Source organism: Mustela nivalis (assembly GCF_964662115.1).
Source record: "Mustela nivalis genome assembly, chromosome: 20".
NCBI classification, from domain to species: domain Eukaryota; kingdom Metazoa; phylum Chordata; class Mammalia; order Carnivora; family Mustelidae; genus Mustela; species Mustela nivalis.
The window spans coordinates 3899202-3919246 of record NC_139039.1 but is presented as its reverse complement, the minus strand read 5'-3'; the positions used below and the strand labels follow the sequence as shown (position 1 = coordinate 3919246).

The following is a 20045-nucleotide window of genomic DNA, read 5'->3' as shown; positions in this document are numbered from 1 at the left end:
CTGTTGAGTAAAATATAGTAAGTTTGAATATAAAATATTGTTAGATGAATCAGTTTTCTTTTTGTAAGATTTTTTTTACACCTTTATTTATTTACTTTTCATTTAGTTTAAATCCTTAAAGGGTACAGCATCACACGGATTCTGTGGCTTTAGCAGGAAGGTTGCTTTGGAATTTGGCACAAACCATGCCACTGTTTCCATGAGAACAAGCTCCTTTTCCCCAGACTACTCTGGTTTTGTTTGGTTGGCCACCAGGAGTCACTGTGTTGTTCCTTGCTTATACACAGAAGCACACCTCTTGCCTAGATAGAATTGTTTCATCTTAAGCATAAACACCTTCGATTTGAAGAACTATGTGCTCCCCATGACTCCGAAGACCCAGCTTATAGCAAAAATGGCCTTGGACCACAGCCCTCCAGATATGCTTTGGCATTTTAGATGTCCTGTTCCTAGCAGGCCTCCTTAGGCTCCAAGATGGCAGCAAAAGAAGATTTTTTTTTTAAGTAATCTCTACATCCAACGTGGGTCAGGACCCCGAGATTAAGAGTCACATGGTCTACTGACTAAGTCAGCCAGGCACCCCAAATCAGTTTTCTTTATGGGTCTAAGTTTCAACCAAGAACTACTGGTAACTTCATAAATACAAATGATGGCATATAATTGTCTCCAATTCCAGGACTGAACATTCCAGGTTACTCTGTGAGGAATTCTAGGATCACTGAGTATGGGCTGATTTCAGGTTCAACTGGCAAATGATGAAATCCAGAGGCCTAGAACCTTGTATTTGATTTGATGTAACTGCAGGCTTACAAATCATATGAAGAATAACTAATACATATATTTCTTCTGTAAAATTCCTTCCAAAAAAAGCAACTATATAATTATATTATTATGCATTTGAACATTTATCCATATCTAATTAGATCTTTCCACCTATAAGTGGAGGAGTGTAGCAGAAAATAACACTGTATCATATAGAAAAGCCCAAACCTAACATACCACTAATATCTTAACATTAAAATGCAAACAGAGACTCAAAGACAAGAATTTAGAGGCTGAAATAAAGGATGAGATAAGACATGTGGGTGACTGGAAATCAGAACTCGTGGTTAGGTTGGTAGGGTGAGGGTGAAGATCTCCATCTGATTCACAGCTTAATTCCATTTGGCCACCCAGGTGCCCTTAAACTTAAACATTTTTTTAAAAGATTTTATTTATTTGAAAGAGAGAAAGAATGAGGGAGAGAGCTCATGAGTGGGGGGAGGGTCAGAGGGAGAAGCCGACTCCCTGGTGAGCAGAAAGACAGATGTACAACATGAAGTGGGACTCAATCTTGGGACTCCAGGATCATGACCTGGGCTTAAACAACTGAGCCATACACGCTCTAAATATTAACACTTTTAAGAGCAATATTTTAAGTTCACAAAATCCCAGCATTACTCTATTATATAAGAGCCTTTATTCTCCAGGTGAGCTAATAGTCAACAGTGATAAAAGCTCTAAATCAGGGCCACTCGAGGGGCTCAGTCAGTTGGGCTTCTGACTTTTGATTTTGGTTCCAGTCATGATCTCAGGGTCATGGGATCGAGCCTCATGTCCGGCTCTGTTCAGCAGGAAGTCTGCTTGAGGTTCTCTCACTCCCTTTCCCCTCCCCCCACCAAGATGAATGGATAAATCTTTAAAACTAAACAACAAAACACACACAAAAACAAAACAAAAAACACCCCCCTCTACATCAATATCCTAATGAGACAGGGAGAAAATTTTAAAATACATCTTATTATTATTCAACTTTTAGTAAAAAATTCAAATTTTAGGTAAAAAGCTGACAAAACATGACCATTAGTTCTGACAGAACATTAAAAAAAAAAAAAAGTCAAATATCTAATCAGAAACTAAACATAAGGGTACCTGGGTGGCTCAGTCAGTTAAGTGTCTGCCTTTGGCTCAGATCATGATCCCAGGGTCCTGGATTAAGCCCCACATACTGCTTCCTGCTCAGTAGAGGAAAAGAGCCTGCTTCTCCCTCTCCCTCTGCTCCTCTCCCGCCTCAAATAACACAACACAACATAACACAACATAATATAACATAACATAAACCATGAATGTAATAAAGCTACTTGAACTGTTTAAATATCTTAAATTTTGGTAGATAATTTTATTTTTTTAAAAGATTTTATTTATTTATTTGACACAGAGAGAGAGATCGTAACTAGGCAGAAAGGCAGGCAGAGAGAGAAAGAAGGAGAATCAGGCTCCCCACAGAGCAAGGAGCCCGATGTAGGGCTCAATCCCAGGACCCTAAGATCATGACCTGAACCGAAGGCAGATGCTCAACCAGTAATCAGCTACCCAGGCACCCCAGATTATTTATTTTAAATAGGACCTTCTCGTGACTAAGTAAACACTTCCAGAAGAAAGCTACTCTCTGGTGGAAACAATCGATCAGGGAACAGCACATGAACCGTCTCATTTGAGTACCAGTACACACCTAACTAAACAACATTTCTCTATGACACTTGAAAACCATTCCCTTTTCATTGGAAAAAGATAGTTACTATTTTTCAGAGTGTAGGTATAAACCATGTAACTGGAAGGTCTTTCTTTTGGTTTCTTTCCATAAAGGAGAAGGTAAAAGACTGTAAAATCTGGTAGTAGAATGTTAGAAAAGTCAAAGTATAGTCAGAGAACAAGAACAAACAAGAACAAACAGAGATGCTGACATGGCCTGTAGCTCGGAAGTTAAGTGTGATTAGCAACTATGAGCACAGAACCAAAAATCTAGAAGATAATGGGATAATTAAGACAGACTGAAAGCTAGATTAGACAGTCTTCAAAATATGATTATCTAAGGGCCCCTGGGTGCTTCAGCTGGTTAAGCAGCTGCATTCCACTCAGGTCATGAACCTAGAGTCCTGAGATCAAGTCCCACAGCAGGCTCCCTGCTCAGGGAGGAGCCTGCCTCTCCCTCTGCCCGCCACTCTCACTTGTGCGCGCGCGCTCTCTCTCTCTCTCTCTCTCAAAGAAATTTTTAAAATCTTTAAAAAAAAAAAAAATCCCCTGGTGGACCAGGGCGTTGGGCATCTGCCTTCAGCTCAGGTCATGATCCCACAGTCCTAGGATCGAGCCCCACATTGGGCTCCCTGCTTCTCTCTCCCTTTGCTGCTCCCCCTGCTTGTGCTCCCTTTCTCTCTTGGTCATATAAATAAGTAAAATCTTTAAAAAAGAAAAATATGACTCTTGGTTTCTACTTATGTAACGATCTCAGGGTTATGCAATCAAGCCCCGTGTCAAGCTCTGCACTCGGGGGAGTCTGCTTGAGATTCTATCTCTCCCTCTCCCCTAACTCATGTTCTCACTCTCTAAAATAAATAAATAAATCTTTTAAAAAATGTGATCATCTCAGCTATGAGAAATGACACTAAGTAGGTCTAAATAAAGTAAGATGCCAGGAAAACAGTGGCTCTAATACAGAAACAAAGTACATGATTTACTAATGATTAATGGTCCTTCGTTATTCTTCGAAAGGAGAAACCAAAATTAACCAGTTAAGTTATGTGGCCCTGGAAAGAAGCCAGGAAGGTCTAATACGAAGAAGGAAATGATGCCCAAACCCTGGGTCAAGAAACAAAGTCTGAATCAAAGTTTACAAATGCACAAGTCTGTGGTTTATACGTTAAACTGCTTTACCAAACCCTTTGGACTGGCTTTTGGTATGTCAACAAATGGTAACTATTCACAACAGCTTAAGACAAAGAAAATTATAACTATAATATATTGCTGAAGGAAATTAAAGAAGACACACAAAAAATGGAAAGACATCTTGTGTTCACAGACTGAAGGCAATATTTCTAAGATATAGGTTATCAGCTGATTTTTCACAGACATTTTGCTGGCCAAAAATAACTGGTATGATATATTCAAACTCCTAAAGTAAAAGCCTTTAACCAAGAATACTTTATCTGCTAGAGTTGTCATTCAGAATTGAAGGAGATATAAAAAGTTTCTCAGATAAACAAAAGTTAAAGTTAAGGCTAAACCAGCCTTACAAGAAATGTTAATTGACTTCTTTAAGCAGGAAAGAGAATGTCAAAACTATAAGCAACAAAATTATGAAAGGAAAAAATTTCACTGGTAAAGCAATCATACAATAAAGGCAGTACATCATTCATTCATAAAATTAGTATGAATGTTAAAATACAAAAGTAGTAAAATCAACCATATCTATAGAAACTAGTTGAGATACACACACACGCACAAAAGAGAACATATCAATCTTGATCTCAGGGTCATGAGTTCAGAGCTAACTTAAAAAAAAAAGACATACATAAAATACATACAAAATATGACATCATGTACATAAAACATGCAGGGGAAGGAGCAAAAATGTATTGCTTTTACAATGTGCTTGAACTTAAGCACCTTCAACTTAACCAGTATATACAGACAGCTAAATATATGTAGGACGTTATATAGGAATCTCATGGTAACCACAAACCAAAAGCCCATAATAGATACAAAAAACATAAGGAGAACAGAATCCAAGCAAACACTTAAAAAAAAATCCTCAAATTACAAGGCAAGAGAGCAAAAGAAAGGATAAGAGAAGAACAAAAACCACCAGAGAACAGCTGACAAAATGTCAGTAACTACAAACTTATCAATAATCACTTTTTATTTTTATTATTTTTTTCACCATTTTTAAGCGTAGTCTTTACTGCCTATCACCTATTTTACTCATCCTCTAAACAACTTCCCCTCTGGTAACCACCATGAGTTTGTTCTTGATAATTAAGGCTCTGTTTCTTGGTTTATCTTTCTCACTTTTTTTTCCCTTTGCTCATCTGCTTTGTTTTAAATTCCACATATGAGTGACATCATAAGGTATTTGTCTTCCTCCAACTATTTCACTTAGCATTACACTCTGTAGCTCTATCCATATTGTTGTAAATGACAAGATTTCATTCCTTTTTTTATGGCTGAATAATATACCATTGTATATGTATACCACATCTTCTTTATTCATCTATCAGTGAACACCTGGGCTGCTTCTAGACTTTGGCTACCATAAATAATGCTGCAGTAAACACAGGGGTACATGTATCCTGTTCATTAGTGGTTTTGTATTATTTTGGGTAAATACCCAGTAGAGTGATTACTGAATCACTTTATTTTAAATTTTTTGAGGAACCTCCATACTGCTTCCACAGCAGCTGCACCAGTTTCCATTCCCATCAACAGTGCACAAGGGTTCCATTTTCTCCACATCCTTGCCAGCACTTGTTGTTTCGTGTGTTTTTGATTTTAGCCATTTCGACAGCTCTGAGGTGGTATCTCATCAATTTTCATTTGCATTTCCTTGATGATGAGTGATGTTGAGCATCTTTTCACGTGTTGTTGGCCATCCAGATGTCTTCTTAGGAAAAACATCTATTCACTCCCTCTGCCCATTTTTAAAAATGTATTATTTGGGTATTTTGGTACTGAGTTGTAGAAGTTCTTCATATATTTTGGATACTAGCCTCTCACTGGATATATCATTTCCAAGCATCTTCTCCCATTCAGTAGGTTGTCTTTCTGTTTTGTTGCCTGTTTCCTTTGTTGTGCAGAAGCTTTTTATTTTGAGGTTGTCCCAACAGATTATTTTTGTTATTATTTCCCTTACTTCAAGAAACAAATTTAGAAAAATGTTACTATGGCTGATGTCCAAGAAATCACTACCTATGCTCTCTTCTGGAATTTTTATGGTTTCAGGTCTCAAATTCAGGTCTTTAATTCATTTTGAATTTATTTTTGTGTGTGGTGACAGAAAGTGGTCCATTTTCATTCTTTTGCATGCAGCTGTACAGATTTATCAACACCATTATTAAAGAAACTATCTTTATATATTCTTGCCTCCTTTGTTGAAGATTGGCCATGTGGGGCGCCTGGGTGGCTCAGTGGGTTAAAGCCTCTGCCTTCGGCTCAGGTCATGACCTCAGGGTCCTGGGATCGAGACCCCCGTCGGGCTCTCTGCTCAGCAGGGAGCCTGCTTCCCATCCTTTCTCTCTCTGTCTGCCTCTCTGCCTACTTGTGATCTGTCTGTCAAATGAATAAATAAAATCTTTAATAAAAAAAAAAAAGAAGAAGACGACGACGATCAGCCATGTAGGTATGGGTTTATTTCTGGGTTTTCCATTCTGTTCCACTGATCTATGTGTGTATTTTTTTCTCTTTTAACAAGGCTCCACACCCAATGTGGAGCCCAACTTGGGGCTTCAACTCATGACCCTGAGCCGCAGGCTTGAGCTAAAATCAAGAGTCAGACTCAACCAACTGATCCACCCAAGCACTACTCTATGTGTCTTATGTTTATGCCAGTTACTGCTTTATAATATAACTTTAAGTCTGGCATTGTGATACCTCCAGTATTATTTTTCAAGATTGCTTGAGCATTGTCTTTCCCTTTCTTTGCATTGCCTTAAATTTCTTTCTTTAGTGTTTTATAATTTTCAAAGTATACATCTTTCACCTCTTTGGTTAAATTTATTCCTAAATATTTGCTTTTGGTGCAACTATAAATGAGACTGTTCTCTTAATTTCTCTTTCTGCCACTACTTTATTACTGTATAGGAATGCAACAGATTTTTGTCCACTGATTTTGTAACCTTAAACTTTACTGAATTCATTTATTAGTTCTAGTAGTTTTTTGACAGTCTTTATGGTTTTCTATGAATAGTTTCATGTCATCTGCAAATAATGACAGTTTTGCTTCTTCCTTACAAATTTAGATTCCTTTTTCTTATCTGATTTTTGGACCTCCAGTACATGTTGAATAAAAGTGCTAAGAGTGGAATCCTTGTCTTATTCTAGACCTTAGGGGAAAGCTCTCAGCTTTTCACCACTGAGTATGATATTAGCTATGGGTTTTTCATATATGGCCTTTCTTATGCTCTGGTATGTTCCATCTAAGTTACCTTGTTGAAGGTTAATGTCATGAATGGATGTTGTACTTTGTAAAATGCTTTTTCTGCATCTACTGAAATGACTGTATGGTCTTTATCCTTTCTTGTGATGCTGAAAATGTTCTTTTCTGAGCCTGTGCCCTTATGTTTGCACCAACACCTTCCCCTACCCCTCTGTTACTAAATGTACTAATGTACTAGAGGCTCTTCTGTTTTGCTAAACAGCAACCCATAAACCTGGGAATGGCTCAGAATAGGAAAGGGCACTCAAAGAAGACATACAAATGGCTAACAGACACATGAAAAAATGTTCATCATCATTAGCCATCAAGGAGATTCAATTTAAAACCACACTGAGATACTACCTTACACAGGTTAGAATGGCTAAAATTAACAAGACAAGAAACAACAAGTATTGAAGAGGATGTGGATAAAGGGGAACCCTCCTACACTGTTGGTGGGAATGCAAGTTGGTGCAATCACTTGGGAAAACAGTGTGAGGATTCCTTAAGAAATTAAAAATAGAGCTACCCTATGACCCTGCAATTGCACTACTGGGTATTTGCCCCAAAGATACAGATGTTGTGAAAAGAAGGGCCATCTGTAACCCAATGTTCACAGCAGCAATGGCTACAGTTGCCAAACTGTGGAAGGAGCCAAGATGCTTTTCAACAGACGAACGGATAAAGAAGATATGGTCCATATATATGCTTCCATCAGAAAGGATGAATACCCAACTTTTGTATCGACATGGACAGAACTGTCCATGGATATGGACAGGAGGAGATTATGCTGAGTGAAATAAGTCAAGCAGAGAAAGTCAATTGTCATATGGTTTCACTTACTTGTGGAGCATAAGGAATAACATGGAGGACATTAGGAGAAGAAAAGGAAAAGTGAACTTGGGGAAATCCGAGGGGGAGACGAAACATGAAAGACCATGACTCTGAGAACCAAAATGAGGGTTTTGGAAGGGAGGGGAGTGGGGGAATGGATGAGCCTGGTGGTGGGTATTAAGGAGGGAACATAGTGCATGCAGCACTAGATGTGGTACATAAACAATGAATCTTGGAACACTGAAAAAAGTTAAATAAAAAAAAAAAAAAGGAAAGGGCACTCCAGTTTTTATGGCCCTAAGACTTAAGAGTTTTTCAGGACCAGGCCAGGAGGCTCTAAAGGCTGTTTAAATGATCATATGGTTTTTATCCTTCCTCTTATTGATGTGTTTCACAGTGACTGTTTTGTGAATACTGAACCACATTTACATACTGGGAATAAATCCCAGTTGATCATGGTGTATGATTTTTTTTAATGTATTGTTGGATTCAGTTTGCTAATATTTTGTTGAGGATATTTGCACCCACATTCATGAGCGATATTAGCGTATACTATTCTTTTTTTATGGTATCTTTTTCTAGTTTTGGTATCAGGGTGATAACAGGCCTCACAGAATAAAATTGGGAGTTTTCCTTCCTCTGTATTTTTTGTAATAGTTTGAGAAAAATAGGTATAATTTCTTTAAATGTACGGTAGAATTCTCCTGCAAAGCTGTCTGTTCCTAGAGGTTTGTTTTTTGGTAGTTTTCTGATTACTAATTCATCTCATTGCTGGTAAGCAGCCTGTTCAAATTTTCTGCTTCTTCCGGCTTTAGTGTTGGTAGGTCATATGTTTCTAGGAATTTATCCATTTTTTTTCTACATTGTCCAATTAGTTGGCATATAGGTTTTCACACTATTGTAATACTATTTTAATTGCTTGTATTTCTATGGTATTGGTTATTACTTCTCTTTAGTGATTTTGTTTATTTGGATCCTCTCTCTCTTTCTCCCTCTCTTTTTTAAAATGAGTCTTGTCACAGGCTTATCAGTTGTATATTTTCAAAGAACCAGCTCCTGGTTTCATTGATATGTTCTAGTGGGTTTGTTGTTGTTGTTACTTTCTATATCATTTATATCTACTCTAATTTTTATTATTTCCTTCCTTTTGCTGGGTTTGGATTTTTGTTTGTTCCTCTTTTTCCATCTCCTTTAGGTATAAGGTTAAGTCGTTTATTTGAGGTTTTCCTTGCTTCTTGAGGTAGGTCTCTATTGCTATAAACTTCCTTCTTGAACCACTTTTGCTGCATTCCAAAGATTTTGAACTACTGTTTTCATTTTTCATTTGTTTCCATTTAAGTTTTGATTTCTTGGTTGACCCACTCATTATTCAGGAGCATATTATTTAACCTCCATGTATTTGTGTTTTTCCCAGATTTTTTCTTGTGGTTGATTTTTAGTTTCATAGCATTGTGGCCAGAAAAGATAAATTATACGACTTAGATTTTTTTTAATGTGTTGAGTGACTTGTTTTGTGGCCTAATATGTGATCTATTCTGGAGAATGTTCCATATACACTTGAAAATAATGTGTATTCTGCTGTTTTAAGATGGAATGTTCTGAACATGTCTATTAAATCACTCTGGCCTAGTATGTCATTCAATGCCAGTTTCCTTGTTGAATTTCTATACAGATGATCTGTCCATTGATACAAGTGGAGTATTCTATTACTATCAATTATTTTACATTTGTTATTAACTGTTTTATGTATTTTATGTATTAACTGTTTTATGCATGTTGGGTGCATTCAATAATCACTTTAAATGTAAATAAACAATTCTTGGGGCACCTAGATGGTTAAGTTGGTTAAGCATCTACGTTTGGCTCAGATCATGATCTCAGGGGGTCTGGGATCAAGCCCCGCATTGGGCTCCCTACTCAGCAGGGTGTCTGCTTCTCCTTCTCCCTCTGCCCCTCCCCTCTATTCATGCTTTCTCTCTCCCTCAAATAAATAAATAAAATTTAAAAAAAAAAGAAGAAGAAGAAGATGCCTACCCTATGACCCAGCAATTGCACTACTAGGTATTTATCCAAAGGATACAAAAATGTTTATTCAGAGGGGTCACATGCACCCCAGTGTTTACAAAGCAGTACTATCAACAATAGCCAAGGGGCATCTGGGTGACTCAGTCAGTTAAACATCTGCCTTCAGCTCAGGTCATGATCCCAGGACCCTTGGATCAAATCCCACATCAGGCTCCCTCCTCACTGGGAAGTATGCTTCTCCCTCTCTCTCTCTCCCCCTCACCCCTGCTTGTGCTCTCTCTTGCTCTCTCTCAAATAAATAAATAAAATCTTTTTAAAAAAATAGCCAAATTATGAAAAAGAGCCCCAATGTTCATAGCAGCAATGGCCACAATCACCAAACTGTGGAAAGAGTCAAGATGCCCTTCAACAGACTATATATATACATATATATATAAAAAATATGTATGTGTATATGTATGTGTGTATGCATATATGTGTGTCTGTGTGAATTTATATATATATACATATATATATATGTATATATATGCATACATATATATATATAAAACAGAGTATTACTCAGCCATCAAAAAGAATGAAATCTTGGGGCATTTGGGTGGCTTAGTCAGTTAAGCATCTGCCTCTGGCTCAGGTCATGAGCTCAGAGTCCTGTGAAGGAGCACTGCATCAGGCTCCCTGCTCAGTGGGGAGTCTGCTTCTCCCACTTCCTCTGCCTTTCCCCAATGCTCATGCACTCTCTAATAAATAAATAAAATCTTTAAAAAAAAGATTAAAATCTTGCCATTTCCAACAATGTGGATAGAACTAGAGTGTATTATGCTAAGTGAAATAAGTCAGAGAAAGACAAGTATCATTATGATTTCTCCCATATGTGGAATTTAAGAAACAAAACAGATGAACATAGGAGAAAAGAAGGAAAAATAAACTAAGATAAAACAGAGAGGGAGGGAAATCTCTTAACTGTAGAGAACAAACTGAGGATTGCTGCAGGGGAGGAGGGTACGGGGATGCACTAAATGGGTGATGGGCATTAAGGCAGACACTTGGGATGAACACTGGGTGTTATACATAAATGATGAATCACTGAATTCTACTCCTGAAACCTCCCTCCCCTCCCCCCAAAAAAGACGCATCAAATGTTAATTAACTTCAGACCTAGACCAAAAGTGAAGGGATGGGAAAAGACACGTCTTGCAAGAGAAAAAGAAAAGTTGGGATAGCACTACTTAAATAGACTTTAGTAATAAAACAGTAATTTTAACAGGTGATAAAGAAAGACATTACATAATGAAAAGGATAAATCCAGGAACAAGATATAACAATTTTAAGTATCTATGTGCCCAACATAGGACCATCTAAATACACAAAGCAATGACTAACAGACTCAAAGGAGAAATTGATAGCAATACAATAATAGGAGAGGACTTTAACACCCCACTTACATTAATGAATACGTCATCCAGGCAGAAAATCAATAAAAAAACAATAGTTTAGAATGACACATTAGACCAGATGGACTTAACAGTTAAGTACAGAACATTCCATCCAAAAAGAGCCGAATACATATTCTTTTAAAGTGCACATGGAACATTCTTCAGAACAAATCACACACTAGGGCACAAAACAAGTCTCAATAGATTTAAGACTGAAATCCTATTGAGCATTGTTTCCAATCATAATTACATGAAACAAAATCAATTACAAGGAAAAAAAACTGGAAAAAACACAAGCATGTAGATTGAAAATAACATGCTACTAAATAACCAACGGGTTAACAAAGAAATAAAAAAGAGGAAATAAAAAAGAATACCTGGAGACAAATGAATAGAAACACAAAGGTTCAAAATCTTTGGTATCCGGCAAAAGTTGTTTTAAGAGAGATGTTAATAGCAATAGAGACCTGCCTCAGGAAACAAGAATATTCTCATAAACAAATGTTATACCTACAGAAACTAGAAAAAGAATAAATAAGGCTCAGAGTTAGAAGAAGGAAGGAAATAATAAAGATTAGAGTAGAAATGCATGAAATAGAGACAAGAAAAAAAAAAGAAACAGAAAGAAAAGATCAGTGAAACTAACAGTTCTTGGAAAGATAAACAAAATTGATAAACCTTAAGCCAAACTCAGCAAGAAAAAAAGACAGAACTCATATAAAGAAAATCAGAAATGAAACAGAAGTTACAACCAACATTATAGAAATAAAAAAGATTTTAAGAAACTACTACAAAAAATTATATGCCAACAAAGTGGATGACCTTGAAGTGGATAAATTGCTAGAAATATATAATTTTCCGAAACTGAATCAAGAAGATCTAGGAAATCTGAACAAACTAATGAATCAATAATCAAAACACAACTAAGAAAGAAAATCCAGGACTAGATGGCTTCACAGGTAAATTCTACCAAACACTTAGAGAAGAGGTAACACCTACCCTTCTCAAATAATTTTAAAACTATAGAAAAGAAGAAATGCTTCCAAATGTATTCTAAGAAGCCATTATTGTCCTGATACCAAAACTAAACAAAGACACAATTTAAAAAAAGGAAATTACAGACCAATGTCTCTGATGAACAACAGATGCAGAAATACTCAACAAAATATTAGCAAACCATATTTAACAATACATTAAATGATTCATTCACTATGATCAAGTGGGAGTCATTTCACAATAATAAGAAAGGTTCAATACCCATAATTCAATCAACATGTTACACCACATTAACTAAATAAAGGATAAAAATCATATGATCATCTCAATAGATACAGAAAAACATTTGATAAAATTCAACATCCATTCATGATAAAAACTTTCAATAAAACGGGTTTTAGAGGGTAGATACCTCAACATAATAAAGTACATATATGAAAAACCCACAGGTGATGCCATAGTCAACGGTCAAAAGTGGAAAGCTTTCCTCTAAGAGCAAGAACAAAACAAGGATGTCCATCCTCCCCACATTACTTATATAACACACTACTCAAGTCCTAGTCACTCAATCAAACAAGAAATGAAATGCATCCAAATTGGTGAAAAAGTACAATGGTCATGATTTGCAGATGACATGATAGTATACACTGAAAACCCTACAGTCTCCATCAAAAATTATTAGAATAAATGAATTCAGGAAAGTTGCAGTATACCAAATTAATATACAAAAATCTGCTCCATTTCTATACATTAACAAAGAAACAGCAGAAAGAACAATTTAAAAAACAGTCCCATTTGCAACTGCCTCAAAAAGAATAAAATACCTAGGGATATATTTAACGTAAAGACCTGTACGTTGAAAACTATAAGACACCAATGAAATAAACTGAAAACAACAAAAACAAGTGGAAAGACATAGCACACTCATAAACTAGAAGAATTAACATAGTTAAAATGTCTATACTACCCAAAGCAATCCACAGACTCAATGCAATCTCTACAAAGATACCAACAGCATTTTTTGGTGCACCCGGGTGGCTCAGTCAGTTAAGCATCTGACTCTTGGTTTTGGCTCAGGTCATGGTCTCATAGGTCATTAGATCAAGCCCTGCATCAGGCTTCACACTCAGTGGGGAGTCTGCTTGAAGATTCTCTCCCTCTGCCCCTCTCCACCATAAATAATCTTTGAAAAAAAGAAAAGAAAATACCAACAGTATTTCTTACAAACTAGAACAAATAATCTTAAAATCTGTACAGAACCATAAAAGAGCCCCAATGGCCAAAACACACTTGAGAAAAAAGAACAAAGCTGGAGGTATCACAAATCCAGTTTTCAAAATATACTATAAAGCTATAGTCATCAGAACAGTATGGATAGGGTATGATACAAAAGTAGATACAAACATCAATGGAACAGAATAGAGTCCAGAAATAACCCCATGCTTTTATGGCCAATTAATGTACAACAAGAATATACAATGGGGAAAAAAGAATATACAATGGGGAAAAAAGACAGTCTCTTCATTAAGGGTCTCGGGAAAACTGGATAGCTACATGCGAATGACTGAAACTAGTCCAGTTTTGTATACCATACACAAAAGTAAATTCAAAATAGATTAAAGACCTAAATTAGGACCTGAAACCAAAAGGCTCCTAGAGGAAAACAAAGTATGTACATATTTTATATATTGACATCAGCCTTAACAATATTTTTCTGGATCTGTCTCCTCAAGCAAGGGAGACAAAAGCAAAAATAAACTATTGAGACTGCATCAAACTAAAAAGCTTTTTGCACACTAAAGGTTACTATCAACAAAGTAATAAGGCAATCTATGAATAGAAGATATTTGCAAATTTTATATCCACTAAGGGGTTGATATCCAAAATATATAAGGAACTCATACAACTTAGCACTACAACACTCCCAAATAATCTGATTAATAAATGGTAAAAGGACCCAAATAGACATTTTACCAAAGAAAACATCCAGATGGCCAACAGACATTTGAAAAGATGCTCAGTGCTACTAATCATCAGGGAATGCAAGTCAAAACAACAATGAGGCATTACCTCACACCTGTCTGAATGACTATTATCAAAAAGATAAGAAATAACCAAGTGTTGGCCAGAATGTGGAGAAAGGCAAATTTTGTGCACTACTGGTAGGAATGTATATTGGTGCAGCCACTGTGGAAAATCAAATGGCAGTTTTAATTTTAAAAAATTAAAAATAGGGGCACCTGGGTGGCTCAGTGGGTTAAAGCCTCTGCCTTGGGCTTGGGTCATGATCCCAGGGTCCTGGGACTGAGTCCCACATCCAGCTCTCTGCTCAGCAGGGAGCCTGCTTCCTCCTTTCTCTGCCTGCCTCTCTGCCTACTTGTGATCTCTGTCAAATAAATAAATAAAATCTTTAAAAAAAAAAAAATGAGAGAAACCCTCACACTTAAAAAAAATTAAAAACAGAAATATCATATAATCTAATAATCCCTCTTCTGGGGAGTCACCCAAAGAAAATAAAAACACCAATGCAAAAAGATATATGTACCCCAATATTTGTTGTAGCATTATCGACAATAAGTAATACCAGAATATATAAAGAATTCTCATAACTTTTGTGTCAACTATACTTCAATGGGAAAAAACTCTCTTAGGGACACCTGGCTGGCTCAGTTGGTACAGCATGAGACTTTTGATTTCAGTGTCTTGAGTTCAAGCCCATGTTGGGTGTCTACAAAAACAATCAAACAAAAACTCTCATAACCTGAAAATAAAAAGCAAACAACCCAATTCAAAGATTGGCAAATACCTTGAGTAGACTTCTTCAAAGAAGACAAATATATTGCTAATAAGCATATGAAATGATCAACATCATCCATCCTAAGTGAAATGCAATCAAAACTCCAACCAGAGGGGCACCTGGGTGTCTCAGCCTATTAAGCGGTGGACTCTTGATTTCCATTCAGGTCATGATCTTGGAGTCCTGGGATTTGGCCTGCACTCAGTGGGGAGTCTGCTTCTGGGTTCTCCTCTCTTCTGCCCCTCTTCCGCCCACTAGCGCACGTGCATGCCCACACACTTCCTCTCTCTCAAATAAATAATAAATAAATCTTTAAAAAAAAACCCTCCAATGAGATACTACTTTACACCCATTTGGATGACAATTATAAAAAGAATAGAAGGTAGCAAGTGTTGGCAAAGATAGAGAAAAATTGGAACCGCTGTTCACTGCTGATGCTGCGAATGCAAAATGGGCCAGCTACTGTGAAAAATACTTTCCTTAAAAAGTTAAAAATAGAATTACCATATGATCCAGCAATTTCAGTTGAAAGCAGGTACTCGTACACTAATGTTCAATGTTGTATCAGTATTTGTTGAACTAACAGCCAAAAGGTGGGAGCAACTCAAATGTCCATCAAAAACAAATGGATAAACAAAATGTGGTATATACATACAATGGAGTATTATTCAGCTATAAGAAGGAATGCTATTCTGATATGTGCCAGAATGTAGCTGGACCTTGAAAGCGTTATGCTAAGTGAAGTAAGCCAGACACAAATGAACAAATATTGTATGATTCCACTTTATGAGGTACCCAGAATTGAGTAATTCATTTAGATAAATGGTAGGATAGAGGTTTCCAAGGGCTGGAAGGAAGGAGAATGGGAAGTTATTGTTTAACTGGTACAGTTTCTATTTGGAATGATAAAGTTCTGGCAAGGGAGTAGTGATGGCTAGACAACATTGTCAATGTACTTAATGCCAATGAACTGTGTTCCTGAAGTGGTAAATTTTATGCTGTGTTTATCTCACAATACAAAAAAATAACTATAATGGCTCAAAACCTCAAAGAAATTACTGAAAAGAGACAAAAGTTTTGGGACGCCTGGGTGGCTCAGTTGGTTAAGCAGCTGCCTTCGGCTCAGGTCATGATCCCAGCGTCCTGGGAGTCCCACATCGGGCTCCTTGCTCCGCAGGGAGCCTGCTTCTCCCTCTGACTCTGCCTTCCACTCTGTCTGCCTGTGTTCACTTTCGCTCGCGCTCTCTCTCTGACAAATAAATAAAATCTTAAAAAAAAAAAAAAAAAAACTTAAAATTAAAAAAAAAAAAAAAGAGACAAAAGTTTTATCTAAATTGTAAACTACACATGCTCCCCTCTCCCAACTCATTGCTAATTGGTAACTTCAGTAGAAGTAACAGGATTACAACTGCCAACTGAATTTGAATCTGAAGAGCTGGACAGGAACTTAAACTGACCTCCTGCCCAATCATATGACAGACTGAAGATTCTAAGTATAATATGAAGTACCTTATATATTTTGAAAAGTTACTTCTAAGGTAGATCCAAAATCTATTATTTATCTTTACCTATTGGCCTTGGTTCTGTCCATGAAGCCACATAAAATAAATCTAATAAATCTAATTCTTCCAATAAAATAAGCCCTGATCATATTTAAAGACAGCTCTTATGTCCAACAGACTTTTCCACTAAGCTCTATATCCCCAGTCCCTTCAAGCATTTTATATGGTTTTTATAGCTTTACCCACTCTGATAACTTCCCCTGAATGTTTACCAGTTTAAAATTATTCACCCAAACTGTAAATTACCCAAATGTGACCTTTATCTGGTTATTTTGACTAATGCAGCATAATACTGCTAAGTTTTTCACATCTACAACATACAATTGCCTTTTTAAATATAAAACTATTGGTTTGGGGGTACCTGCATGGCTAAGTCATTAAGCATCTGCCTTCGACTCAGGTCATGATCCCAGGGTTCTGGGATCAAGCCCCGCATCAGGCTCACTGCTCAGCAAAGAGCCTGCTTCTCCCTCTCCCTCTGCCTGCTGCTCCCCCTACTTGTGCTCTCTCTGTCAAATAAATTAATTTAATTAAATTAAAAAAAAAAACTTTTGGTTTACACTTTCCAGTCTGTGGGGAAAACTTTGATTATATAAGTAATAAATCCCATAGCAGGAAAATTAGAGAAATAAGGAAAAAACAAAATATTTAAAAATTAATCTTATCAAAAATAATTTTTAAACAGTATAGTTTACTTGACCTTTCGATCATCAGTTCTCACTCAAAAATTCCATGGATACTTCCACATGATAAAGTTATATCTGCATCTCATTCTTCTTCTTCTTTTTTTTTTTTTTTTTGGTTTTTTAAAGATTTTATTTATTTATTTGACAGAGAGACTATCGACAGACATGGAACACAAGCAGGGGGAAGGGATAAGGGGAGAGGGAGAAGCAGGAAGCCTGAGGCAGACCTTGATTCAAGGCCCTGGGATCATGACCTGAGTGCAAGGCTGATGCTTAATCAACAGAGCCACCCAGGTGCCCCTGCCTTTTCATTTTTTTGATGATATCCTTTGAAGCACGCAAGTTGGGAATTTTTTTTTTTTTTTTAAGATTTTATTTATTTATTTGACAGAGAGAAATCACAAGTAGATGGAGAGGCAGGCAGAGAGAGAGAGGGAAGCAGGCTCTCTGCTGAGCAGAGAGCCGGATGCGGGACTCGATCCCAGGACTCCGAGATCATGACCTGAGCCGAAGGCAGCGGCTTAACCCACTGAGCCACCCAGGCGCCCCCGCAAGTTGGGAATTTTGATGACGTCTAATTTATCTATTTCTTTTCTTTTGTCGCTCATAATTTGTGTCATATCTAAGAATCCTGATGTTTAAAATCTTTTCTATAATTTTAGAGCAAACTCACTGATTTGTAATTTTAGAAATTATTTTTTCTATTTTGTATTTTTTTCTATTTCTGTTTTCAATGACACATACTTATACATAAAATTTTATTTATCTCCATGTGTTAACACTTAAATTTCTAGTTTATATCCCAGTGTCTACTTAATGATATATAAACACCTGAAGCCTCTAAGTTTTATTCCTGATTCTATAACAGTAATTTTAACTTTAATGTTAATTCCCTCCAACTTTGTTCTTTTGCTTGTTTTTCTATTTAAAGACTAAAAGTACTTTTCTTTTTTTAAAGATTTTTATTTATTTCTTTGACAGAGAGACACAGCCAGAGAGGGAACACAAGCAGGGGGAGTAGGAGAGGGAGAAGCAGGTTCCCTTCAGAGCAGGGGGTCCAAGCGGGACTTGATCCCAGGATGCTGGGGTAATGACCTGAGCAGAAGGCAGGCACTTAACGACTGAACCCAGGCGCCCCAAGAATTAAAATATCTTGTACTTACTATCTCTATTACCTAAAAATTGAAGGATTCAATTATGAAAATTACATTTTAAAACTGTGATATTTCCATGGAAAATATTACTATTTTTTTCAAAATATGGTATTTAAATTTTATCTCATGAGACAGCCAACAACAGGAACAATATACGGTAGCATTTAGAGCCTAGTGAAAAATAAAATACATTAGCAAAAATACAAGTGATGAGAAAAACAAAAGCAAAAGAAAAAATTAAGTGCCCTTATTGCCCACAGCTCATTGACAAGTCCTTGAAACAGGGTGACCTTCCTCTAGGAACTCAGTTGCCTCAATATTGACCCCTTGCTAAGGGCAAAAGGCAATCTTAGCTTAACACTATCCTGACCCCGCAGGGTCCTGTAAATCGACCTTAATTCCTTTGGAAACTTCCTTTATCTCTACCCCTCCCACCCCAAGATATATGTTATCAATCATCCTCCATGCATATGGCCCACTGATACACATCTGAAGGGTCTCACAGGGTCTCACGACTAACGTTTAATTAGAAAGTAATAAATGACCTTTTCCTAACAATAGCGAGCCCCCTCAAGGTCCTGGAAATCTTGCTTCCAAAATTCTTTAGAGGAGTGCCTGGGTGGCTCAGTCAGTTAAACATCCCCCTCTTGGTTTCCGTTCAGGTTAGGATCTCAGGATCCTGAGATTGAGCCCTGTGTAAGGCTCTGTACTCAGCAGGGATTCTGCTTCTCTCCTCCCTCTGTCCCCCTGCCCCCCTTCTCTAAAATAAATAAATCTAAATAAATAAATTGTTTAGAGACTGATGCTACCTATAACCCCCTCCCAACTTGAAAATACATTACCAGTCACCCGTCAACCCCAGTGCAGCTCTTTCTGCCCACAGATCCTATTCTCATTCTTTAATAAAACCTCCTTTTTAGGGGTGCCTGGGTGGCTTAGTGGTTGGGCCTCTGCCTTTGACTCAGGTCATGATCTCAGGGTCCTAGGATGGAGCCCCATAGTGATCTATTTGCTCAGCGGGGAGCCTGCTTCCCCTTCTCTCTGTGCCTGCCTCCCTGCCTACTAGTGATCTCTCTCTCTCCCCCTCTGTCAAATAAATAAAGTTTTTAAAAAAAACAAAAAAACAAACAAAAAAAAAAACAATCTCCTTTTTGCACTGAAGACATGTCTACAATTCTTTCTTGGCTGTTGGCTCCAAACTCCATTTCCACATCACAATTACCGAGCTCTATTACTAGTTCTTTAAATGAAGTATTAAAAATTATTAGAAGCAATCAGAAAGCAGTGGTCCTTGCAAATATACATTATTTCAATTCTTTTGTCCTTTAGTCTCACCTGAAAAGTGCATATACCAGGGTAGCAATCAAAGCGAAACTGACCACAACTGCCACAAGTACTTGGTCACTTACTCCTTCTATGACTGAATCATCATCCAATTTCAAACTTTGAACTTCACCTTGATATTTGGCCATTCCAAGTCTAAAAGATAAAGAAAAAAAAAGTTACAAATGACACAGTGAAAATAACATATACTAATCAAAACCACACAAATATAACTGACTTCTAATGTATATAATTTTTTTAAGTGCCCACTTAAGGAAAGTTGCAT

General features: G+C 36.9%; 1 protein-coding gene and 1 pseudogene across 13 annotated transcripts in view; both read right to left on the bottom strand.

The window, feature by feature from the left end:
- Positions 1-20045, bottom strand: part of RNF170 (ring finger protein 170) — a 45645-nt gene that overhangs the window by 19154 nt on the left and 6446 nt on the right. For 9 of the 12 annotated variants that reach the window (XM_082715225.1, XM_082715221.1, XM_082715217.1 and 6 more), the window contains one exon: positions 19772-19915. In XM_082715225.1, coding sequence (XP_082571351.1) covers positions 19772-19908 — 137 coding nt within the window. In that variant the 5' untranslated portion in view covers positions 19909-19915. The remainder of the gene's footprint in view (positions 1-19771; positions 19916-20045) is intronic. The other 3 variants (XM_082715219.1, XM_082715218.1, XM_082715220.1) reach the window with 1 other exon arrangement.
- LOC309855109 (large ribosomal subunit protein eL33 pseudogene) lies at positions 11-16625 on the bottom strand (annotated as a pseudogene). Its single transcript has 2 exons — positions 16603-16625; positions 11-424 (listed from the first exon to the last, which is right to left on the bottom strand). The product of its transcript is annotated as a large ribosomal subunit protein eL33 pseudogene (transcript).